This window comes from Oncorhynchus gorbuscha, linkage group LG03, assembly GCF_021184085.1.
Source record: "Oncorhynchus gorbuscha isolate QuinsamMale2020 ecotype Even-year linkage group LG03, OgorEven_v1.0, whole genome shotgun sequence".
Lineage (NCBI taxonomy): Eukaryota > Metazoa > Chordata > Actinopteri > Salmoniformes > Salmonidae > Oncorhynchus > Oncorhynchus gorbuscha.
In genome coordinates this window covers 16,866,849-16,893,693 of record NC_060175.1, presented here as the reverse complement: position 1 = coordinate 16,893,693, position 26,845 = coordinate 16,866,849, and the positions used below count along the sequence as shown (strand labels likewise).

The following is a 26,845-nucleotide window of genomic DNA, read 5'->3' as shown; positions in this document are numbered from 1 at the left end:
CAAAGAGAGAGACACACACACACAAAGAGAGAGACACACACACAAAGAGAGAGACACACACACAGAGAGAGACACACACACAAAGAGAGACACACACACAAAGAGAGACACACACACAAAGAGAGAGACACACACACAAAGAGAGAGACACACACACAAAGAGAGAGACACACACACACAGAGAGAGACACACACACACAGAGAGACACACACACACACACAGAGAGACACACACACACACACAGAGAGACACACACACACACACAGAGAGACACACACACACACAGAGAGAGACACACACACACACAGAGAGAGACACACACACACACAGAGAGAGACACACACACAGAGAGAGACACACACACACAGAGAGAGACACACACACAGAGAGACACACATACACAAAGAGACAAAGGAGAGACACACACACACAAAGAGAGAGACACACACACAAAGAGAGAGACACACACACAAAGAGAGAGACACACACACAAAGAGAGAGACACACACACAAAGAGAGAGACACACACACAAAGAGAGAGACACACACACAAAAGAGAGACACACACACACAGAGAGAGACACACACACACAGAGAGAGACACACATACACAAAGAGACAAAGAGAGAGACACACACACACACAGAGAGACACACACACACACAGAGAGAGACACACATACACAGAGAGAGACACACACACACAGAGAGAGACACACACACACAGAGAGACACACACACAGAGAGACACACATACACAAAGAGACACACATACACAAAGAGACAAAGAGAGAGACACACATACACAAAGAGACAAAGAGAGAGACACACACACACAAAGAGAGAGACACACACACACAAAGAGAGAGACACACACACAAAGAGAGAGACACACACACAAAGAGAGAGACACACACACAAAGAGAGAGACACACACACAAAGAGAGAGACACACACACAAAGAGAGAGACACACACACAAAGAGAGAGACACACACACAAAGAGAGAGACACACACACAAAGAGAGAGACACACACACAAAAGAGAGAGAGACACACACAACAAAGAGAGAGACACACACACAAAGAGAGAGAGACACACACACACAAAGAGAGAGACACACACACACAAAAGAGAGAGAGACACACACACACAAAGAGAGAGAGACACACACACACACACAGAGAGAGACACACACACAAAGAGACACAGAGAGAGAGACACACACACACAAAGAGACAAAGAGAGACACACACACACAAAGAGACAAAGAGAGAGACACACACACACAAAGAGACAAAGAGAGAGACACACACACAAAGAGACAAAGAGAGAGACACACACACACAAAGAGACACAGAGAGAGACACACACACACAAAGAGACAAAGAGAGAGACACACACACACAAAGAGACAAAGAGAGAGACACACACACAAAGAGACAAAGAGAGACACACACACACAAAGAGACAAAGAGAGAGACACACACACACAAAGAGACAAAGAGAGAGACACACACACAAAGAGAGAGACACACACACAAAGAGAGAGACAAACACACACACAGATCTCCTCTTTACAAAGCAGCGTATTATTAAGCAGCACTGAGAGACTGCCACACATGCACTACTGAAGAGCTAGAATACAGGTCTGCTCTGTCACTCCATTAGAAAACACTGCCTCACCACAATGTCTCATGGACACGTGTGCCTCGGCCCTGAGCGTCTGGCCTGAGACAACCCCCCTTTTCCCATCGTAATACACTTGGGTTAGATTTTAAAATGTAACATGCAGTTATTCATTCACCTTTCATGCAGTTGCAGTCAATCCATTTACAAAGACGGGCAGACAGCCAGCAAGACAGCTAGCTAAAACATGGCATCCCTCTCATCATTGTGGTTGGAGCCCATAAACTGACGGACTGTGCTTGAGGTTGGTCTAGCAATTTACGCTGTCTAAAGCACATACAGTTGAAGTCAGAAGTTTACATACACTTAGGTTGGAGTCAAATTGATTTTCAACCACTCCACAAATTTCTTGTTAACAAACTATAGTTTTGGCAAGTCGGTTAGGATATCTACTTTGTGCATGACACGCAATTTTCCAACAATTGTTTACAGACTATTACCAGATTATTTCACTTATAATTGACTGTATCATAATTTCAGTGGGTCAGAAGTTTCCATACACTAAGTTGACTGTGCCTTTAAACAGCTTGGAAACAGCTTGGAAACAGCTTGGAAACAGCTTGGAAACAGCTTGGAAACAGCTTGGAAACAGCTTGGAAACAGCTTGGAAAATTGCAGAAAATTATGTCATGGCTTTAGAAGCTTCTGATAGACTAATTGACATCATTTGAGTCAATTGGAGGTGTATCTGTGAATATATTTCAAGGCCTACCTTCAAACTCAGTGCCGCTTTGCTTGATATCATGGGAAAATCAATAGAAATCAGCCAAGACCTCAGGAAAAAAAGAATTGTAGACCTCCACAAGTCTGGTTCATCCTTGGGAGCAATTTCCAAACGCCTGAAGGTACCACGATCATCTGTACAAACAATAGCACGCAAGTATAAACACCATGGGACCACGCAGCCGTCATACTGTTCAGGAAGGAGATGTGTTCTGTTTCATAGAGATGAACGTACTTTGGTGTGAAAGGTGCAAATCAATCCCAGAACAACAGCAAAGGACCTTGTGAAGATGCTGGAGGAAACAGGTATGAAAGTATCTATATCCACAGCAGGAAAAAGGAGGAAAAGGGGGAAGCTTGAAAACCGAAGAACACCATCCCAACCGTGAAGCACGGGGGTGGAAGCATCATGTTGTGGGGGTGCTTTGCTGCAGGAGGGACTGGTGCACTTCACAAAATAGATGGCATCATGAGGAAGAAAATTATGTGGACATATTTAAGCAACATCAAGGCATCAGTCAGGAAGGTAAAGCTTGGTCACAAATTAATCTTCCAAATGGACAATGACCCCAAGCATTCTTCCAAAGTTGTGGCAAAATGTCTTAAGGACAACAATGTCAAGTTATTGGAGTGGCCATCACAAAGCCCTGTCCTCAATCCCATAGAAAACTTGTGGGCAGAACTGAAAAAGTGTGTGCGAGCAAGGAGGCCTACAAACCTGCCTCAGTTACACCAACTCTGTCAGGAGGAATGGGCCAAAATTCACCCAATTTATTATGGGAAGCTTGTGGAAAGCTTTGACCCAAGTTAAACTATTTTAAAGGCAACACTACGAAATACTAATTGAGTGTATGTAAACTTCTGACCCAGTGGGAATGTGATGAAAGAAATAAAAGTTGAAATAAATCATTCTCTCTAATATTATTCTGACATGGTGATCCTAACTGACCTAAGACAAGGATTAAACATCAGGAATCGTGAAAAACTGAGTTTAAATGTATTTGGCTAAGGTGTATGTAAACTTCCCACTTCCGACCCCATGCTGCACCTCTATTTCTGTTTCCACACTCATTTCATACCATCGCCTTCTGAATAGACTGAAAATAAATTGTTCAAATAAAAAAAACTACAACTGACTTCTAAGTGAAGGCTTACCTTCTCCCGGGCACAGACATAGGACTGCTGCCTGCGCGCGTGAAACCTGTCTCTGATTGGTTGGAGGAGGAAGAGCTGGAGGACTTGGTTTCTTGACTGAGGGGGTGGGCCAGCCGCTCCTGCAGGGGGTTGGGCCGGTTCCACAGCACCGTCTGTGGGGACGAGTTGTGTCCCTTCCTCCTGGGAGGCCATAGAAAAGGAGAGTTAGGTTTGACGTTATCTGACCCTTCATTTGGTATTACTTTTAGGCAAGTTGGCTGAGAACACATTCTCTCCATAGAAGTTACAACCATACTGGACTTCGATGGAAGGAAGACTTGTCAACATGACACAACATATAGAGCAGGGCAGACACAAAGCGTCTGCTAACTAAATTATTTAATTAAGATAATTATTTTTATACTAACGTTACGGGTCACACCAATAGACAGATGGAGAGGAGAACTCACCAGCTGGAGGCTGCCAGGGGCTGGCCGGAAAACAGGTCCACGGCGTCGTTGGTGAGGCAGGTGGCTCCGCCCACGTCCTCCGTGATCAGAGAGAAGTCACTGCTCAGGCTGGTCACGCTGCCCCGGTCCCTGGCCTCTGCACCAATCACACGGGAGACACGGGTTTAGCGGATAGGCCATCAGACCAATCAGAGGACAGACTAGTTGTAGGGGAGGTACTAATTAAAAAAATACACTGGAAGTTGCCAATTGTGACATTTTGGCAGGAATGTTGTCTGTATGTTGGTTCATGTATACGTTTGATATTTAAGAATTTTGTGTCTCATGAAACCACAAGAATTCTTAGTCAAACAATACATGCCTTTTGCCAGAGATATGGACAATAAGTCTGCCGTTTTAGAGGATCCCATTTGGCTCTGGGAATCATAACATGACAGCTAATGGTCAGAGACGTCATAGTAGGTGACAGCTTGTAGTCAAACCCAGCCTCAACCATTTACATGGAGACAAATAGGTCTGTGAACGCAAAAGTGGATATCAACAAACATAATTATTATGAAATGAGGTGGGTGGAAGCTGCGTTCACAAACTGAACATCTGGTGAACTGTTTCCAGTAGCTGTAAATGCAGCTCCGTTCAAAGCTCTGTGTATCATGTCGAGGGGACAAGACATAAAAGCTCATCATGTTAAATCAGAACTGAGGTAGTGGGAATTCATACCATGGCTTTTCTGAAGTTTCTTAGCACCACTGTACAGACCTCTATCCTTATGTAATATATAATAATGAACTATCTAAAGTTCTCATTATTATGGCATACCATCCTCATTAGTAGCGATACTAATTATTCTACCACACGTCTTGTGCTCCTTATAGGACACATTACTGCACTCTACACTGCTCTAAACTGTTCATCTCTGTATACCCGTCGCAAGACCCACTGGTTGATGCTTATTTATAAAAATAAATAAAAACTCTTAGGCCTCACTCCCCCCTATCTGAGATATTTACTGCAGCCCTCATCCTCCACATACAACATCCGTTCTGCCAGTCACATTCTGTTAAAGGTCCCCAAAGCACACACATCCCTGGGTCGCTCGTCTTTTCAATTCGCTGCAACTAGCGACTGGAACGAGCTGCAACAAACACTCAAACTGGACAGTTTAATCTCAATCTCTTCATTGAAAGACTCAATCATGGACACTCTTACTGGCCATTGTGGCTGCTTTGCGTGATGTATTGTCGTTTCTACCTTCTTGCCCTTTGTGCCATGTTTTATACTGCAACCTTGTTGTGTTGCTTCCACGCTGTGTTGTCTGTCATGTTGTGTTGCTTCCACGCTGTGTTGTCATGTTGTGTTGCTACCACGCTGTGTTGTCATGTTGTGTTGCTACCACGCTGTGTTGTCATGTTGTGTTGCTACCACGCTGTGTTGTCATGTTGTGTTGTCATGTCATGTTGTGTTGCTACCACGCTGTGTTGTCATGTTGTGTTGCTACCACGCTGTGTTGTCATGTTGTGTTGCTACCACGCTGTGTTGTCATGTTGTGTTGCTACCACGCTGTGTTGTCATGTTGTGTTGCTACCACGCTGTGTTGTCATGTTGTGTTGCTACCACGCTGTGTTGTCATGTTGTGTTGCTACCACGCTGTGTTGTTGTGTTGCTACCACGCTGTGTTGTCATGTTGTGTTGCTACCACGTTGTGTTGCTACCACGCTGTGTTGCTACCACGCTGTGTTGTCATGTTGTGTTGCTACCACGTTGTGTTGCTACCACGCTGTGTTGTCATGTTGTGTTGCTACCACGCTGTGTTGTCATGTTGTGTTGCTACCACGCTGTGTTGTCAAATCAAATCAAATCAAATTTTATTTGTAACATACACATGGTTAGCAGATGTTAATGCGAGTGTAGCGAAATGCTTGTGCTTCTAGTTCCGACAATGCAGTGATAACCAACAAGTAATCTAACTAACAATTCCAAAACTACTGTCTTATACACAGTGTAAGGGGATAAGGAACATGTACATAAGGATATATGAATGAGTGATGGTACAGAGCAGCATACAGTAGATGGTATCGAGTACAGTATATACATGAGATGAGTGTGTAGACAAAGTAAACAAAGTGGCATAGTTAAAGTGGCTAGTGATACGTGTGTTACATAAGGATGCAGTCGATGATGTAGAGTACAGTATATACATATGCATATGAGATGAATAATGTAGGGTAAGTAACATTATATAAGGTAGCATTGTTTAAAGTGGCTAGTGATATATTTACATCATTTCCCATCAATTCCCATGTTGTGTTGCTACCACGCTGTGTTGTCATGTGTTGCTGCCTTGCTATGTTGTTGTCTTAGGTCTCTCTTTATGTAGTGTTCTCTCTTGTCGTGATGTGTGTTTTGCCCGATATTTATATTTTATATTCCAGCCCCAGTCCCCGCAGGAGGCCTTTTGCCTTTTGGTAGGCTGTCATTGAAAATAAGAATTTGCCTAGTTAAAAAAAAAAAAAAAAACTGTTTAATGAGCCACAGACTACCAAGTTTATGTAGGTACTGTGACATCATAAAATATTATGTAAGGGATAATCAACGAGGGGCTATAAGTTATATGGAACATAATGCCTGATGTGGAAGGTTTGTGCTACAACGCACTAGAGGAGAGTGTGAATTATCTCCCTATAATGCACAGCAATATTCAATGGCTATGAATATCATTCTTACATGTTCCATATTTGAGCTGCTTTTGAAAGCAAAAGATGAATTTAAAATATTATTGCCATTGTTTAATTAGATTTTCATTGCAAGCTAAGAGGACTGATGGTTTGGATAGCTAAGCTAGCAAGTCAGTCAGTTTGGTTACCAAGGCAACTGCTGTAGCTATCTAGTAAACTTGCTAGCTAGCTACTTCAGTGCATTTCTATCGGCAAATGAACACATTTTCTAGCGACAAATGTGTTTAAATTATAGTCTGTTCTCTGGAAAATAATGCAGTTCTGTGGAAGGTTAGTCGTGGCACACGTCTTTCAGATCATGCATTATTTTCCATAGAATACATAGCCTCTTGTTGATTATCCCTTTCATATAACAGGGATTTTCTGCCATTGAAATCCTTGCGGAGGGTCGCCTAACCGTTTTTTCAGGTCGCCTAAGTCCAAACTGTAAAAGCTAAATTATAATATGGTATGGAAAAAGTTTTCAGTGTCAAATGTAATGATTAAAACCAGATATAAAATACGTAGAAAAGATAATGAACCTATATATTTTGATAGTATAATCTTTGAAAACTAACAATCACCAAAATAAAAGTTAAGACACTCAGGGAGAATTGAAAATTCCCCAAAACAATTAATTTAGCATCATACATTTTGTTATTATGTTTGCACAAAATAACACAAGATTAGCCATGGCAAAATGCATAACATTGCATGACATAAGCTTTAAAAATGCAAAAAAAACATAAAAATAAACTGTTACAAATCGAGAGTTTGGGACTACAAGGTTCAATCTGCAAAAATATGATTGAGATAACTGGCTTTTAAGTTCTGAACCCTCATTTGTTTGAATGGTGTCAGCAATTTTTTTATTGTATTTTTTCTCTAACAACTTAAACTGTGGTATTTAGAGTACTACATGGCTAGAGAACATTGAACAGAACAAGGCTGTCAATAACTCAATTTGGTCAAAAACGCTGATAGAACCTTAGTCTCAAGCTCTTGAAATGTCTCCAGGGAAACAACTTACTCAACTGGCAGAGGTCGTCCACTGTGAAATCAGTGTCTTTGAAATTAGAGTTTTTCCTTCTGTGGAAACTGGAGAGAAAAAGGGATGCTGAAACAATACACACACAGAGAGAGAGAGAGACAGGGAGAGAGAAAAAAGAAAGGAAAAAAAGAGCGAGGGAGGGAGGAGAGAAAAAATTGATAGAGAGCGAGCCATCAAAGAACAGAGAGAAGAAACAAACTTCTTTAAAAAAATCTGTTTTGTCATAGTGGGAATCGGACCATGAAATAACAGCATTATTGCCCCGAGTGGCTGTATGTATACTTACAACTCTCCTGTTGAAACATTTAAAAGAGTGGCTTAAGGGCATTGTACACTGGGTGTACAGGCTGATTGACAATGTATGCATCCCCGAAATGGCACCCTATTCCCAATATAGTGCACCACTTTTGACCAGGGCCAATAGTGCTCTGGTAATTGTAGTGTACTATATAAGGACTAGGGTTTCCATTTCAGGGACGGACAATGTTTTATAAAAAGTGCATTTACATTTCAACCGTCTGTTGTTCCGTGACATTTCACTCACCTCGGTTTCTTCATGGCAGAGAACTTTTCTGAGACAATGTGCTTCAAAAAATTGAAGCAAAAAAAGAAGATCTGCCAAGAGGAATAGAAGGAGTTTAGTGTTGGAGATTAATTAAATACGTGACAAAATACTGCCCCCTAGTTTTGAAAAACATCCCCAAACACCTCACTTTAGTTGAAAATTGGAACATACTTAGTGAATAGTTAGTTACAGTAGTCTGGTATATCAGTTTCATAAAATGTATCAGACAAAGCTGTACTCTTATCTGTACAAGCTATTCAATCTACTTTGGTGCAGTAAATTCCTAAAAACCTAATTCAAGAGGTTGGCAACAGTGTTTGAACTTGGGGGCAGGAACCATATTAACTAAATAGAAAAATGTATAATCAATGTTTTAATATTCCACACACACACACATGCCATTGCATTAATATTGTGTTAGAGTACTACTGACCTCCTCTCCTTTGCTGAGGCGATCAGGTAGCATATGACTGTAGGAAACACAGACCAGATCGGTGACAATGATCGCCATCAAAAACAATCTAGCTAAGAACCCTTTACTACATATGATTATGAGCCACCATCCTCAACCAACCTATTTAACGCCTTCATACTTTCTCTATTCCTTTTCCTTTCTATTAAGTGTAGTTCTCCATGCTCCTGGTAACAATGTAGGTGTGCCAGTTATACTTTTACAATTTATATACTTATTTGTTCAAACATTATAAATCTTAAGATCAAAGTGAAGATGGAGACTGCAAAGCAAAAAGAAGAGGATTCAGTTTAGAACTCATTGTTTACAAAAGTATACCAATAACCAATTGACCCATCATTCCTCCTATCATCTCTGACCTCTGGCTTTGAACCCGAATCAGTCAAGTTACCTTTCACATTTAAAGGTAAAAAGAACAAATGAACCAACTCTCAATGGGAGTTTAAAGTTAGACCGAGCGAGATGACGTTGCCACGAGCAGCACTGCAGATATTGCGATTGGTACGATGCAAGACTCCGCTCTCACACAGTCACACTAAGTCTTTGCGCATATGCACGGCTTCTCTTCACGCTGCAGAAAGGTTTAGCCTTGCGCTTCAACACTCTTAGTTGTTGCAGAAAACTACCCACTATTCCGTTTACTTCTAGCATCTAAATCATATCGCTGGGTCTACCTTTAAGTGATGGAGAGATAACACAAATCAATACAGACCACCACATCAAACCTCAGACAGTTGGAAAAAAATGCCCAATTATGATGGATCGTAGGAAGGAAGAATGGAAGATGTGTGTGTACTATTCTTGGTTGGTCCCATCCCTCCTCCTTGAAAGCAGTCCCAGGAGTTTGGACAAGAATAATTACTCTATTGGGCTATCTGGAGGGCGGACGTTTTCTTTTTGACTCCATTTGATGAGTTAAACATTGGAGAGATGCACAGCGGTAATTATATATATATGAAAGAGAAGAGGAAGAGAAGAGGAAGAGATGAGAAGAGGTCCATTGTGAGCTCAATGTGAATCCTTACCCAAAGAGGAACCAGTCGTAGGCGATGGTCAGATAGAGGATTTCAGCCGGCTCCAGACTGGCGTGGACGGCACCATCCTAGAAAAAAATTAATTCAAGAATGCAAATTAGCCTCAATGGGCACCACATGGTGGCATTGGCATGGTCGTTGGATTACGAGCTCGCCGCAATCCTCCATCTATTTTTTAAATTCCGTTTGTAAGATATACCATGCATGATAGATGTAGGGAAAAGTGTCAGGTACAAATTCCTGGGTTCAAATATTATTTTGAAATCATTTCAAATACTTGAAGAGGCAATCAGCAATTGCTACATGGATTTTTGGGACACCCATTAAATGATATGTACCCATTGAAGAATTTAATTTATGAGCTTAATTTAACTGTCGTATCCCATCAGAGCCCAAAATATAAGTTGGTTTTACTCCAATATTCCTAAACAAAGTAAAATGTATACAAAACAATGCAGAGCCTGAAAACATGGTTAAAACAACAATGATGATATCATGGATGGTCAGTCCTTACATCAGTCCTGTCTTTGAGAGTGATTACATTTCTCTAGCCCTATCCTTCAGCTTTTAGAGAGAGACAGTGGCAGAGAAAACACTTTGTTATTGTTTCAACCACTGATTGGCCCTTTAAGCTGGGCTTGATTGAGGTTCCCTGGTTTAATGGAACAGTCCCCAATCTGCCAAAACCCAGCCACCTGACACTTTGGGCAAAGCTAAAGCAAACGCTGAAAGTATTTAACAGATTTCAAATAGGATTTGAAATATGATGCATATTTATTTGGCCAAACCTAATATTACATTTTAAATAAACGCAGACACTGAATATTGAATCTGGTGATTAAGCGGTGGGTCTCGAATCTGAATTCCATTTGCGTATGAATATATAAAATGGGAGGGGCACGAAGGGGTCAAAGCTGATGAATTCATTGTGGGATTACAGAACATTAATTTTGAAGAAGTGCCTTTGAAATTGAATTGCAAAATGGATACCTGGTTGGCGGAGGTAGAGAGGTAGAGAGAGAGAACAAGAGAGCGCGAGAGAGGTATATCGTATTTACGGTATACCGAGTTATTTGGAAATAACCATGGGATGGTTTTTCAATACCGTTGAAACTATTTACATTTTTTAATACATTTGGATATGTTTTGCTACTTTTTATGTATATACCTGCAGTCAACTTGTGCAATACATTAGGAGATAAAGCAGATTGCGTTCTTCATTTCACCGGTCACATCTTTCATTATGAAGAGTACAGGTAGTAACCAGTGACCTGGTGTTGGTTTACAAGCACACACACACAATGTGCTAAATGCTCTGCAGTTGTGCATTTGGTTAGCTAATATAGTAGCAAAAGTATGTGAACATTTTATTCCCAAATCAGGGGCATTAATATGGAGCTGGTCCCCCCTTTGCTGCTATAACAGCCTCCACTCTTCTGGGAAGGCTTTCTACTAGATGTTGGAACATTGCTGCGGGGACTTCCATTCAGCCACAATAGCATTATGCCTGTCTCGCAGTCGTTGTTCCAATTCATACCAAAGGTGTTCGATGGGGTTGAGGTCAGGGCTCTGTGCAGACCAGTCAAGTTCTTCCCCACCGATATCGACAAAGCATTTTTGTATGGACCTCGCTTTGTGCACAGGGGCGATGTCATGCCGAAACAGGAAAGGGCCTTCCACAAACGGTTGCCACATACAGTGGGGCAAAAAAGTATTTAGTCAGCCACCAATTGTGCAAGTTCTCCCACTTAAAGATGAGAGAGGCCTGTAATTTTCATCATAGGATCATGATTTGCAAATAAATTCATAAAAAATCGTACAATATGATTTTCTGGATTTCTTTTCCTCATTTTGTCTGTCATAGTTGAAGTGTACCTATGATGAAAATTACAGGCCTCTCATATTTTTAAGTGGGAGAACTTGCACAATTGGTGGCTGACTAAATACTTTTTTGCCCCACTGTAGTTAGAAACACAGAATAATCTACAATGCCATTGGACGCTGTAGTGTTAAGATTTGCACAAGCATTTTGCTACACTCACAATAACATCTGCTAACCATGTGTATGTGACCAATAAAATTTGATTTCCCTTCACTAGAACGTTCTCCTGGCATCCGCTAAACCTAGATTTGTCCGTCGGACTGCCAGATGGTGAAGCGTGATTCATTCTTCCAGAGAACACGTTTCCACTGCTCCAGAGTGGCAGCAAGCTTTATACCACTCCAGGCGAAGATTGACATTGCACATGGTAATCTTAGGCTTGTGTGCGGCTCCTCTGCCATGGAAATCCATTTAATGAAGATCTCGACGAACAGTTCTTGTGCTGACATTGCTTCCAGAGGCAGTTTGGAACTTTGCCTGAGTGTTGCAGCCGAGGGCAGATGATTTTTACACGCTTCAACAGTCGGCGATGCCCTTCTGTGAGCTTGTGGCCAAGCCGTTGTTGCTCCAGCACTTACAACTGACCGGGGCACTTACAATTGAGTTGTTGGAAAGGTGGCATCCTATGACAGTACCACGTTGAAAGTCACTGAGGTCTTAAGTACAGGACATTCTACATTACATTTAAGTCATTTAGCAGACGCTCTTATCCAGAGCGACTTACAAATTGGTGCATTCACCTTATGACATCTACTGCCAATGTGTTTGTCTATGGAGATTTATTGGCTGTGTGCTCGATTTTATACACCTGTCAGCAACGGGTGTGGCTGAAATAGCAGAATCCAAGTTGTTAGCTTCTTTCAAAATCAAGCTTTGCATGCAGGAAAGCAGAAACTCTCCTTCTGGATCATGAGCCTTGCTATGTAATATTTGTTTTGAGGGTGCAGAAAACTGTGAGTAGCATTTTGTTGGTTACTTGTATACTTTTATGAGCTGGGATGTCTGTCATGAAAATAGTTTAAGTCAGAGACTATAAAATGTTCACAATGCAATCGTTAGCATTAAGTTAGCATTCCCTATGGGATTTAACATATACTTGTTAGCATTGCTAACCTTTGGATTACAAAACTCAGTGGGTTTTGAAACTAGCGCCCCTTGTGAGCAATGCCGGAATTACCAAATACCCTGGTATGGCACAAGGTCGGTATGAAGGCCGCCCAAGCCTCGGAGAGAAAAATAGAGAGAGAAACAGATGGACAGGAATAAAAGAGAGAGATAAGAGGAGAACACTTACTGCCCACAGCGAGAGACGCAGGAGTGACACGAAGAGAGGTGTCCGGTCCCAACCGGATATGCAGTGCACGAGGAGACCGCTCTCGTCTACAGGGAGCAAACCCAATCACAACCAAATCGGAACCACTTAAGAAATTAAGGTTGACAAGGTTTTATAGAGATTAGGAAGTGATGAGGAATAAAGCCCATGAACAAGACTAGTAGTTCAGCATCTCAGAGACCCTCACTGGACCCTTTGAGATATGAGATAGGACTTAACCAGTCTTTTATGGGGTGAATTTACTTCCTGAAAGGAGCCAGACCCACCCACACACCAGACCCACCCCACACACACCAGACACACACCCACACCAGACCCACACCCACACCAGACCCACACCCACACCAGACCCACACCAGACCCACCCCACACACCAGACCCACCCCACACACACACACACACACGAGACCCACACACACACACACACGAGACCCACACACACACACACACACACACACCAGACCCACACACACCAGAACCACACACACACACCAGACCCACACACACACACCAGACCCACACACACACACACACACACACCAGACCCACACACACCAGACCCCACACACACACACACACACCAGACCCACCCACACACACACACACCAGACCCACCCACACACACACACACCAGACCCACCCACACACACCAGACCCACACACACACACACCCGACCCACACACACACCAGACCCACACACACCAGACCCACACACACCAGACCCACACACACACACACACACCCACACACACACACCAGACCCACCCACACACACACACCAGACCCACCCACACACCAGACCCACCAACACACACACACCAGACCCACCCACCCACACAACACACACACACCAGACCCACCCACCCACACACCAGACCCACACACCAGACCCACACACCAGACCCACACACCCACCCACCCAGACACACCTGACCCACACACCAGACCCACCCACACACCAGACCCACCCACACACCCACACACCCACCCACACACACACACCAGACCCACCCACCCACACACACACACCAGACCCACCCACCCACCCACACACACCAGACCCACCCACACACACCAGACCCACCCACACACACACCAGACCCACCCACACACACACCAGACCCACCCACACACACACCAGACCCACCCACACACACACACACAAACCAGACCCACCCACCCACACCAGACCCACCCACCCACACACACACCAGACCCACCCACACACCAGACCCACCCACACACACACCCACCCACCCACCCACACACACCAGACCCACCCACCCACACACACACACACCAGACCCACCCACACACACACACACCAGACCCACACACACACACCAGACCCACCCACACACCAGACCCACCCACACACACACACACCAGACCCACCCACACACACACACACCAGACCCACCCACACACCAGACCCCCAAACACACACCAGACCCCCACACCAGACCCACACACCAGACCCACACACACCAGACCCACACACACCAGACCCACACACACCAGACCCACACACACCAGACCCACCCACACACACCAGACCCACCCACCCACACACACCAGACCCACCCACACACCAGACCCACACACACACCAGACCCACACACACACACACCAGACCCACCCACACACACACACACCAGACCCACCCACACACCAGACCCACCCACACACCAGACCCACCCACACACCAGACCCCCAAACACACACCAGACCCCCACACCAGACCCCCACACCAGACCCACACACACCAGACCCACCAGACCCACACACACACACACCAGACCCACACACACCAGACCCACACACACCAGACCCACACACACCAGACCCACACACACACACCAGACCCACCCACACACACCAGACCCACCCTCACCAGACCCACACACACACACACACCAGACCCACACACACACACACACCAGACCCACCCACACACACACACCAGACCCACCCACACACACACACACCAGACCCACACACACCAGACCCACACACACCAGACCCACCCACACACACCAGACCCACACACACACCAGACCCACACACACCAGACCCACCCTCACCAGACCCACACACACCAGACCCACCCTCACCAGACCCACACACACCAGACCCACCCTCACCAGACCCACACACACCAGACCCACCCTCACCAGACCCACACACACCAGACCCACCCTCACCAGACCCACACACACACACACACACACCAGACCCACACACACACACACACCAGACCCACCCACACACACACACCAGACCCACCCACACACACACACACACCAGACCCACACACACCAGACCCACACACACCAGACCCACCCACACACACCAGACCCACCCACACACACCAGACCCACACACACACCAGACCCACACACACCAGACCCACCCTCACCAGACCCACACACACACACACCCACCCTCACCAGACCCACACACACACACACACACACACACACACACCCACACCCACACACACCCACACACACACACACACAGACCCACACACACACACACACACCAGACCCACACACACACACACCAGACCCACACACACACACCAGACCCACACACCAGACCCACACACACACACACACCAGACCCACACACACCAGACCCACACACACCCACACACACCAGAACCACACACACACACACACCAGACCCACACCAGACCCACACACACACACCAGACCCACACACACACACCAGACCCACACACACACACACCAGACCCACACACACACACACCAGACCCACACACACACACACCAGACCCACACACACACACACACACACACCAGACCCACACACACACCAGACCCACACACACACACACACACCAGACCCACACACACACACCAGACCCACACACACACACCAGACCCACACACACACACCAGACCCACACACCAGACCCACACACACACCAGACCCACACACACACACACCAGACCCACACACACACACACCAGACCCCACACACACACACACCAGACCCACACACACACACACCAGACCCCACACACACACACCAGACCCACACACACACACCAGACCCACACACACACACACAGACACCAGACCCACACACACACCAGACCCCACACACACACACACACCAGACCCACACACACACACCAGACCCACACACACACACCAGACCCACACACACACACCAGACCCACACACCAGACCCACACACACACACACCAGACCCACACACACACACACCAGACCCACACACACACACACCAGACCCACACACACACACACCAGACCCACACACACACACACACCAGACCCACACACACACCACACACACACACACACACCAGACCCACACACACACACCAGACCCACACACACACACACCAGACCCACACACACACACACCAGACCCACACACACACACACACACACACCAGACACTGACCGTCGCTGTTGATGATGTGAAGCAATAGCTTCAGGTAGTTCTGGGTCTGCTGGACCAGGTCCCAAGACTGAAACAGAGGAACACAGAGTTTTAACACGTTTTCATCTGGGGTGCACTAACGTTCAGACAGACATGTGGAATAAGGAATCACATCAGCGCTATTCATGACGTCTATCTGCAACATTCCACAACATTTGCCAAGTGAACGTGGCCCGGGTGTGGGGACTGCATCGCTTATAACCTAAACATATGCATTTAAAATTAGGGCTGTCAAATTATTTTTTTTTTTTACTCATTTCAGAAACCACATATCACAGTTATAGCAAGTACAACTTTCCTAAAAAAATCTGCTAATCAGCTAAATCTGAAAACAATGGAACAATGGACGTAATAAATATCAAGACATTTTGTTTAACATGAGAAATTATTAGCCAGCAAACAGATGCAGCTTCATAACCCACCTACAGAGGTCACTGTGAGACCACAAATATCAGGAAAGACTCAGAATTACAGCTCACTGAAGTATTGAATACAGTATAATTATGGTTATATAGGGAAAATGGTAGATGCACCTGATATTCAGGTATTAGTAGACATACCTGATATTTAGTCCAGTCTATATTCAAGTTCTTGGTAAAGCACACAGGGATTGTCAAAGGAGCATCCACAAAATCCTGTTGATGAAGGTTAACAATGAAACAGTATGTTTTGAGATCTGAGCTCCTATTCATAAAGTGTGTAACAGTGCTCACCTAGGTTCAGTTATGTGTTTGAGATCTGAGCTCCTATTCATAAAGAGTGTAAGAGTGCTCACCTAGGTTCAATTATGTCTTTGAGATCTGAGCTCCTATTCATAAAGTGTGTAACAGTGCTCACCTAGGTTCAGTTTTGTCTTTGAGATCACAATGAATAAGATAAATGGACAGGGGGGACCGGATCCTACATCAGTAGTCCTAACTTCAAGACGCATTGTCAATACAAGCCCTGAGAACAGTTCATCTGGATGGATAGATATGAGGAATCTCAGAGATTGTGTGTGTGTGTGCGTCAAACACAATACCTGATTCCAGTTGAATACTAGTCCTTCAGCGGTGTAGTCTCCATCTTTGTAGTCCTTAAAGAACTCACACCCTGGAGACACAGAGAGAGGGGTGGTGTTCATTAGACAGCGAACAGAAGAAAACAGAAACAGGGAGGATGCAATAAGAACCACTTGTTTCCAGTTTCAGTTGAAAACCGTGTACGCTAATTAATACAGCCCTGGTGTTGTGGTACAAAAAATGGTATGCGTAGAGAAGAAGACAGCTCTCTCTCTCACTGAGTATGAGTGTAGCTATAACAATAAAGATGTTGGAATGCATTGTAAGGCTTACCAACTGCCTTTCTGTTGTCTATGTAACTATTGTACATAAACTGTGTGTGGAAACCTACTTTTCCTAATAAAACCGACATTATTAAAAGTAGATAAAAAGTTAATAAATAAATTTATTTTAAAAATGTAGGGGGTTGGGTTTTACCTGGGTAAGGGTTAGGGTTTTACCCGGGTAAGGGTTTTACCTGGGTACGAGTTAGGGATTTTCCTGGATAAGGGTTTTTACCTGGGTAAGGCACAGAGAGCAGGGTGAAGTCTGCATATCGTTGAGCCTTATCCACCTTCTCAGACGAGGTGACACTGGACGACAGATCAAATAAAAGAGTAAAGAGAGAAAATATTCCCAATGTGATGAAGCAGCTACAACATACCTGAAGCACTAACCTCATACTGAACATTCTTGTCTAACGGTGCGTATACATGACATGATTCCCGAATTAACTGTCACACATAGCAAGCACGCACATGCACAAATATCAACATTACATAACAATAATAATTTGGGGGGTGCTTATATTTGTCCTGTTACACACTTGTACAAGTGTGAACTGGAAATGTGTGTCTTGCATATTCCAACTCCACCGAGACACCCGGAGGGAGTGGGGTCACAGCCAGGGTGACCATTGTCCAGTGCCCCTGGAGAAATTGGGGTTAAGTGCCTTGCTCAGGGCACAGCGACAGATTTTTCCCCCACCTAATAGGCTCTGGGATTTGAACCAGTGACCTTTCAGTTACTGGCCCAACGCTCTAACCTTGAGGCAACCTGCCGCACACAATTACATCAAACAAGTTCGCAGGCACCTAGGTAAATAAACACACACACACAACCTTTTGACAAAAACACCGCCACACATGCAAAGGTCAACATGCAAACAAGGGTACACTTTAGGAGTCAGGTATATTACATAACATAATGCTACCAAAAGACCAACCTGTGAGTGTGTGTTGAACACATTAAGAATCCTGGCTGGGTGAGGGTGTGTTGAATACATTAAGAATCCTGGCTGGGTGAGGACGTGTTGAATACATTAAGAATCCTGGCTGGGTGAGGGTGTGTTGAATACATTAAGAATCCTGGCTGAGTGAGGACGTGTTGAATACATTAAGAATCCTGGCTGAGTGAGGACGTGTTGAATACATTAAGAATCCTGGCTGAGTGAGGACGTGTTGAATACATTAAGAATCCTGGCTGAGTGAGGACGTGTTGAATACATTAAGAATCCTGGCTGAGTGAGGACGTGTTGAATACATTAAGAATCCTGGCTGAGTGAGGACGTGTTGAATACATTAAGAATCCTGGCTGAGTGAGGACGTGTTGAATACATTAAGAATCCTGGCTGAGTGAGGACGTGTTGAATACATTAAGAATCCTGGCTGAGTGAGGACGTGTTGAATACATTAAGAATCCTGGCTGAGTGAGGACGTGTTGAATACATTAAGAATCCTGGCTGGGGGAGGGTGTGTTGAATACATTAAGAATCCTGGCTGGGTGTGTGTTGAATACATTAAGTATCCTGGCTGGGTGAGGGTCTGTTGAATACATTAAGAATGCTGGCTGGCTGAGGGTGTGGGTGTGTTGACTTACTTTAGGCCAAACTTGACCTTCTTGTTCTCCACCATGAGGTCACAGATGTAGCGCACAGAGAGGTAGCGCAGCAGCTTGATGTCCAGACCCCGCACCTTGTCAAAGAGCTGAGAGTCCCCATTGCTGAAGAGAGACAGATGGTTGAGCATAGAAGTACACAGAACCACTAACATGTATTTAATATTTTCAGCATTCAATCAAGCAAGAAAAAGAAAGAGAGCGATAGGAGGGAGAGAAAGACATTGAGAAGGGGTACACAGAGAGAGCGATAAGAGGGAGAGAAAGACATTGAGAAGGGGTACACAGAGAGAGCGATAGGAGGGAGAGAAAGACATTGAGAAGGGGTACACAGAGAGAGCGATAAGAGGGAGAGAAAGACATTGAGAAGGGGTACACAGAGAGAGCGATAGGAGGGAGAGAAAGACATTGAGAAGGGCTACACCGAGAGAGCGATAGGAGGGAGAGAAATAGTGCAAAGAAATTATGGTTTTAGACGTCATCACATTACCACTCAAATGTCTGTGGCATTTTGAGTATTGAATCAAGCAAAGAAACCAAACCCTCATGTGAAAAGACACCAACCCGGCACTGTCGTCCTCTGGAACCTCTGGCTCAGACTCTGCCCCCCATGTGTCATCAATCCCCCCTAGGGAGAGGAAGACGGAGACAGAGCTGCATCACGACAACAAAATTCTAAACTGGATCCATTTATCCGCAATAAAGGGACGTTTCAAATATCGAATACAGACACCTTCTTCAGGAAAGGGATGCATATTCAAAAACTGGCTTGGGGAATGGACTATAGCCAAACAAGTGAAAATACAGCAGCAACGTTTGATCTTATGAAAAATACTTTTTTTTTTAAAGAAGGAGAAAAAAAGTAACAAATAATTCAAGAGCAGCATTAAAAAGTGAGACGCTTGCTGACAAAGCAGTCGCTCTGACAAAGGTGAGTAGATCCAAACGTTAGCATTTCAGACACAAAAGTGAAACTGGGTGGAAGCAGTACATGAAGACTTACCCTTTTGTAAATGGGTCCAGATTAAAATGTATCTGGTCCTGTATTCATAAAGCTTCTCAGAGCAGGAATTCTGATCTAGGATCTAGTTCTCCCTGTCAATGTAATCTTATTAACTATGATCAAAAGGGGAAAACTGACCAACCCTGAGACGCTTAGTGAACTATATTAAGAGTTTTCCTTGCTGACAAAATGTATTTTGTACCAGTCTCACCTGAGAAGATGTAGTTGTAGCCTGTGCGCCCATATAGCTCCCCCCAGCCTGCCAGAGTGGATGAGCGACAGATATGCTGCAATGGAAGACAACAAAGGATCAGCACACACGCTGGTTAGCTAGCATACAATTCATCTCAATAGTCTAGAAACCTGTCAATCAAGCCTCCCTCTCATTTTTGTTTTTGACACAATCACTTCCTTGTTCAAAGGTGAGGAGTAAAATAAAAGCAACATATCCATCATTTTTTTTAAACACATTTACATACACACATATACATACACAGTAGCCATCAAAAGTTTGGACATAGCTACTCATTCAAGTTTTTTACTATTTTCTACATTGTAGATTAATAGTGAAGACATCAAAATTATGCAATAACACGTTTGGAATCCAAAGACTTCAACAAATCAAAATATTTTATATTTGAGATTATTTAAAGTAACCACCCTTTGCCTTGACAGCTTTGCACATTTTCTCAACCAGCTTCATGAGGAATGCTTTTCCAACAGTTCCCACATATACTGAGCACTTATTGGCTGCTTTTCATTCACTCTATGATCCAAATCATCCCAAACCATCTCAATTGGGTTGAGGTTGGGTGATTGTGGAGGCCAGGCCATCGGATGCAGAACTCCATCACTCTCCTTCTTGGTCAAATAGTCCTTACAGCCTGAAGGTGTGTTTTGGGTCATTGTCCTGTTGAAAAACAGTCCCACTAAGTGCAAACCAGATGGGATGGCTTTTTGCTACAGAATGTTGTGGAAGCCATGCTGGTTATGTGTGCCTTGAATTCTAAATAAATCACTGACAGTGTCACCAGCAAAGCTCCATCACACCTCCTCCTCCAGCTTCATGTTGGGAACCACACATGCGGAGATCATTTATCTGTTCACCTACTCTGCGTCTCACAAAGACACGGCTGTCGGAACTAAAAATCTAAAATTTGGACTCATCAGACCAAAGGACAGATTTCCATCGGTCTAATTGCTCATGTTTCTTGGACCAATCAAGTCTCTTCTTCTTTTTGGTAAACTTTTAGTAGTGGTTTTTCTTTGCAGCAATTTGACCATGAAGGCCTGCTTCACACAGTCTCATCTGAATAGTTGATGTTGAGATGTGTCTGTTACTTCAACTCTGTGAAGCATTTATTTGGGCTGCAATCTGAGGTGCAGTTAACTCTAATTAACTTACCTTCTGCAGTATTGGTAACTCTGGGTCTTCCTTTCCTGTGGCGGTCCTCATGAGATTCAATTTCATCATAGCGCTTGATAGTTTTTGAGACTGCACTTGAAGAAACTTTCAAAGGTCTTGACATTTTCCGGACAGACTGACCTTCATGTCTTAAAGTAATGATGAACTGTCATTTCTCTTTGCTTATTTGAGCTGTTGTTGCCATAATAACGACTTGGTCTTTTACCAAATAGGGCTATCTTCTGTATACCACCCCTACCTTGTCACAACAGCTCATTGGCTCAAATGCATTAAGGAAAGAAATTACACATATTAAGAAGGCACACGTTTTAAATTAAATGTATTCCAGGTGACAACCTTATGGAGCAGAAGTTGCGCAAGGCATTGTATCTCAGTGCTAGAAGCTTCACGACAGACCCTGGTTTGATCCCGGACTGTATCACAACCGGCCGTGATCGGGAGTCCCATAAAGCAGCGCACAATTGGCCCAGCGTCATCCAGGTTAGGGGAGGGATTTGGCCTGGGTAGGGAGTCATTGTAAAAATAAGAATTTGTTCTTAACTGGCTTGCCTAGTTAAATAAAGGTTAAATAAATAAAAAGCTGGTTGAGAGAACGCCAAGAGTGCACAAGGCAAAGGCTGGCTACTGTGAAGAATCTCAAATATGTTTACCCTTTTTTGGTTACTACATGATTTCATATGTGTTATTTCATAGTTTTTATGTCTTCACTATTATTCTACAATGAAGAAAATAGTACAAATAAAGAAAAACCCTAGAATGAGCAGTTGTCCAAACTTTTGAATGGTACTGTATATAAATAATATGTTTACATATAAATAAATATGTAAATAGATACAAATCTATATATCTATATATATATACACGAATCATACTTTGCCGTTGTAGAGGATGACAGGGCAGACAAACCTCCCTCTGCAGCGGGCCATCTTACTGCGGTTCACCAGATCCTGCAGCTTGGTGATCTGGACTGTGCTCTCAAACCTAAGGAGACAGCAGCATTAAGATATCAAGCAACATACTCCTCACTACAGCAATAGATTTTCATTGATATATTCTAACAAAGCAATATATGGATCCTCAATATATTTTCATTACATTGGAGAAATAAATTATAAAAATCAGCAATACATGGATCATCAATATACCAAATAGCAATATATCTTCATTGATATGTTAAAACAAAGCAATACCTACATGAATCATAGTCCTCAATATAGCAATATTATATAATGTAGCAAGTGAAAAATCAAATCAAATTGTATTTGTCACATACACATGGTTAGCAGATGTTAATGCGAGTGTAGCGAAATAACACAAACTGCCCCAATAGTCAGAGACTGACGGCTCACATACAGTCCAGTAAGATTGGCTCGGCGCCAGAGGTACAGGTTCAACCACAGTACAGCCAAAGCCCCTGGAGCAGCTTAGGGGTGAATGGAGGAGGAGGATGTCCCAAATGGCCTCCTATTCCCTATTTAGTGCGCTACTTTTGACCAGTGCGCTACTTTTGACCAGTGACGAGAAACTAATTTGGTGTACCGTTTTATCTGTGGATTAATTGTCAGCGTAGAGGACCTTGTGCCTTTCAGGTAAAATAACAACCCAGTGTTTATATCAAAGGACAAATTAGTTAGCAACAGCAAGCTAGCTAATTTTCAATAAATGTTTAATGCTTTTCGACCTGTCCCAAAATTAATATAATTGGTTCAGAGTTTGTTTTGATATTTCAACCTGCGTGTCCTGATGTGGGGTTACAAAAATCAGCATGCACGCGAGTGGTTTGGTCAGCATGTAACTCAACCCCATTTAGTATTCAGCGTTTTCATTTTAACATCCAAACTAATGGGTATTCTTGAGTGAGCTCATAGCCTAAAGCCCCTATTTAGTCTCAATCAACAACACAAACAATGACATAAAATCCATCTCACTCGTGTGTTTGTTAGCTCTAGATAACCTGGTTGGGCAAACATTTTATGGGTGTTTACATGAATTATTGAGTGGCTGTTTCCCCCGACTTATGAATTCACGTAGAGGGCAACTATGGGACAGGTCACAGACATACGGAAACATCACGCATGAAGGGAATACATTCTCCCCGTGAACATGTTATCCAGTCTGACAAAATCACTTTTTTAAACCTCGAGACATCTTCCTCACTGTGTGGCTCTTAGAAGCGTTGTGCTCCTCTACTCATAGGTCAAAAGTACATATTCTATTTCTGAACACATTCCAAAATAGAACGCTCCCATAACATTTCCCATTTAATCATAAATATAATTAGAGAACCTCAGACATTTCCAACCCCCTCGGTGTCATGAATCATGAAGATGTGGACCGGACTACATTTAACCCCGTTTTGTTTTCTGTCCAATAACAGGTCAGGGCCTGTTTTCTTAATTCAGATCAAATTAGAAAAGATGATCTCGGGTCAGTTTAGCTTTGTAGATCATAATGAATAAGACTATAGGGACCAGGTGACCTGAGCCTAGATCAGCACTCCTACTCCAAGTTCACATTCATCATGAATATGGGCTGTGGACTATGGTACACACAAATAAACAACAGTGTAATTGGTGACTAAGTGGACTGAACTTTGTCTCAGGCTGTGACTGAGAATGTTACTGGCTGTCAAATCCTTGTTTGTTTCTTCAACTCCTCTCAAAACCTATTGGGGGAGAGGATCCAAGGTCCCTCCCTCGGTCCTCCTCCTCCAATGTGCTTTGAGAGAAGTGGGCTGGGGACTGGGGAAACAAGGACTGGACATCTAGTAGGTCTAATATTTGCAGACACAGCCTCATTGATGACCTTGTTAAGGTAACGTAGGTAGGTACGGTACCCGTCTTTATGGAGCTCTGTACATTCATACTCCAGGAAGACCATCTGTCGGGGGTAGTGGCCACACACCTCCCCGTTGGCGTTGTGGATGACACTGTACTTGTAGTCTCGGCCAAAGAGCTCCAAGCAACGCTTCTCTATCGTCTCGACCTGTAAGAGACAAATATTCCAAAGTGGTGTTTGATAGACTTCTGTGAAACACAGTCACCCCCCACACAAAGAAGGAAAAACAGGATGTGTAGCTCAGTTAATTGGCCACAACCTGGGAAGAGCCAATGGTACAGTTGTCCCATGTCCCAAAATGTAGGCCTATTTTCAACCACCGTAGTTTCTGTCAACATTTAGTTGATGCTCATGAGAAACTGCAGACATACACATTAAAAGGTGGCTTGTGAAGGATTTCCTGCTGCGTGTTTGGCACTTCTAAATCATATGAAATATAACCACTAGATTTATGAAGAATATGAACCAAAATGCGTACCATCTCATCATTACCCCCAAAATAAGGACACCTTCCTTCATTGTATAGTCTTTGTTTGTTTTTGTTGGTGGGTTTGAAGTCGTATGAAAAAGGCTTGACTAAGCCTGAGTATCTGGACAGTTAAAGAAATAGGCTACCTCCGAAGGAGATTCTAACATCTGGAGCAGGTGAGCAGTCTCTTTCTAGGGAGTTTTTCCTAGCCACCGTGCTTCTACACTTACGTTGCTTGCTGTTTGGGGTTTTAGGCTGGGTTTCTGTACAGCACTTTGAGATATCAGCTGATGTACGAAGGGCTACATAAATACATTTGATTTGATTGCTAGCACTAGGCACTGCAGGCTGTTGTTTATTTGAAGCACGCGTAAAGGTAAGGGACGTTTGGCGGATGGCACACCATCTCGGAGTAAACACAAATGGCTATAATGACATGAAGAAATAACAGTTAAAAACATGTATGCTGAGGACCTCGGACTTACCCGTGGCGTGACTTCTTTCGCTCTGTACTGTGTCTTCGAAAACAAATCTAGCAGATCCGCTATTTCCTCAGTCTTTCTGCCTGATATCATTAGCCCGGAGTCCGTGAGACTCCCAGACACGGAAGGGAATGCAGACATCATCGTGCCGAGACCCACCGTGGGTTCTATCCGAACTCTTCCGCCCTCAAACACCGCAGCACCTTGGGAACGGGAAGACCCACCAGGCCATCCCTTCCCAGCCAGTTTCTTCCTGGCTGCCCGCTTGAAAGGGCCGGAGCCGGGTATTCTCTCCGAATTCAGGGCACCGCTGTGCTGGTACCCTCTAGAAACAAAGATGTATTAACCAGCCAGCAGGCTAGCTAACCCTTCCGAGTAAAACTTGCCAGGCATGCAGAATGTATAGTAATTTGTTTACGTGGCTAAGCTAGTGGTGGTGGATTTGGTTGGCTAGCTAAGGTAGCGGACGTTAGTTAACTAATGTTAGGAAGTATCCACACTTAAAGTTAAATCCAACACATTACTAAACGTTTTTCCGAGAAAAATGAATGCTGACTGGTTTTTAGTCCTTGCCCTCATCACTCGTATGTTTGGTATTGAGCCTTTGTTGGCAGAGGAATACTCCGGGCGCCTGACTCAGGAAATCGCGAGGACTCCTGGCCTAGTCACGTTTCCTCTGTCATTTATTCATTTTCTCTCCTCTTCCCCAGTAATGACAAAAACATACCGGTTCCAAAACGATTAAATCCGTAGCAGCAGCGATTCAAACGCGTATTTATTAGTCTTGATCAAAAATCACACGACTGTTGAAGTGTTGCAATCCGTGAACTGTCTCAAGGAACAAGTGGTAAACAGGAAGTTGAAACCAGCACGTGACCAACATCGCCCCCTGAAATATATATATATATTTTTATTAACAACAAATCAATACAAAAAGTACATGGGGAACACAAGTGTATATATAAAGAATATACAAAGTACATTTGGGCTAGGGGGTACAATATCACATTATCTTAAGGGACATACACACATTTATAATTCTAACAGCTTTTTTGTTGGTAGAGTATTTCATTGTCTTAAAATATAGTTCCATTTATTTTTGTAAGGTAGTAAAATGTGGTGTT

At 43.8% G+C, this 26,845-nt stretch overlaps 1 protein-coding gene across 3 annotated transcripts in view; it reads right to left on the bottom strand.

Annotated features, from left to right (window-relative positions):
- LOC124026852 (myotubularin-related protein 14-like) overlaps positions 1-26,597 on the bottom strand; it is a 37,430-nt gene extending 10,833 nt beyond the window's left edge. For 2 of the 3 annotated variants that reach the window (XM_046339531.1, XM_046339536.1), the window contains exons 1-17: positions 25,725-26,597; positions 24,769-24,917; positions 22,805-22,913; positions 20,718-20,793; positions 20,068-20,131; positions 19,486-19,608; positions 18,127-18,200; positions 17,589-17,659; positions 17,128-17,202; positions 16,529-16,595; positions 13,029-13,114; positions 9,844-9,920; positions 8,780-8,816; positions 8,326-8,396; positions 7,761-7,828; positions 4,017-4,152; positions 3,568-3,747 (exon numbers count right to left, since the gene is read on the bottom strand). In XM_046339531.1, the coding sequence (XP_046195487.1) occupies positions 3,568-3,747; positions 4,017-4,152; positions 7,761-7,828; positions 8,326-8,396; positions 8,780-8,816; positions 9,844-9,920; positions 13,029-13,114; positions 16,529-16,595; positions 17,128-17,202; positions 17,589-17,659; positions 18,127-18,200; positions 19,486-19,608; positions 20,068-20,131; positions 20,718-20,793; positions 22,805-22,913; positions 24,769-24,917; positions 25,725-25,865 (1,604 nt within the window). In that variant the 5' untranslated portion in view covers positions 25,866-26,597. Of the gene's footprint in view, positions 1-2,487; positions 2,548-3,567; positions 3,748-4,016; positions 4,153-7,760; positions 7,829-8,325; positions 8,397-8,779; positions 8,817-9,843; positions 9,921-13,028; positions 13,115-16,528; positions 16,596-17,127; positions 17,203-17,588; positions 17,660-18,126; positions 18,201-19,485; positions 19,609-20,067; positions 20,132-20,717; positions 20,794-22,804; positions 22,914-24,768; positions 24,918-25,724 lie in introns of those variants that run through there. The other variant, XM_046339540.1, reaches the window with a different exon arrangement.
- Between the last annotated feature and the right edge of the window lie 248 nt (positions 26,598-26,845).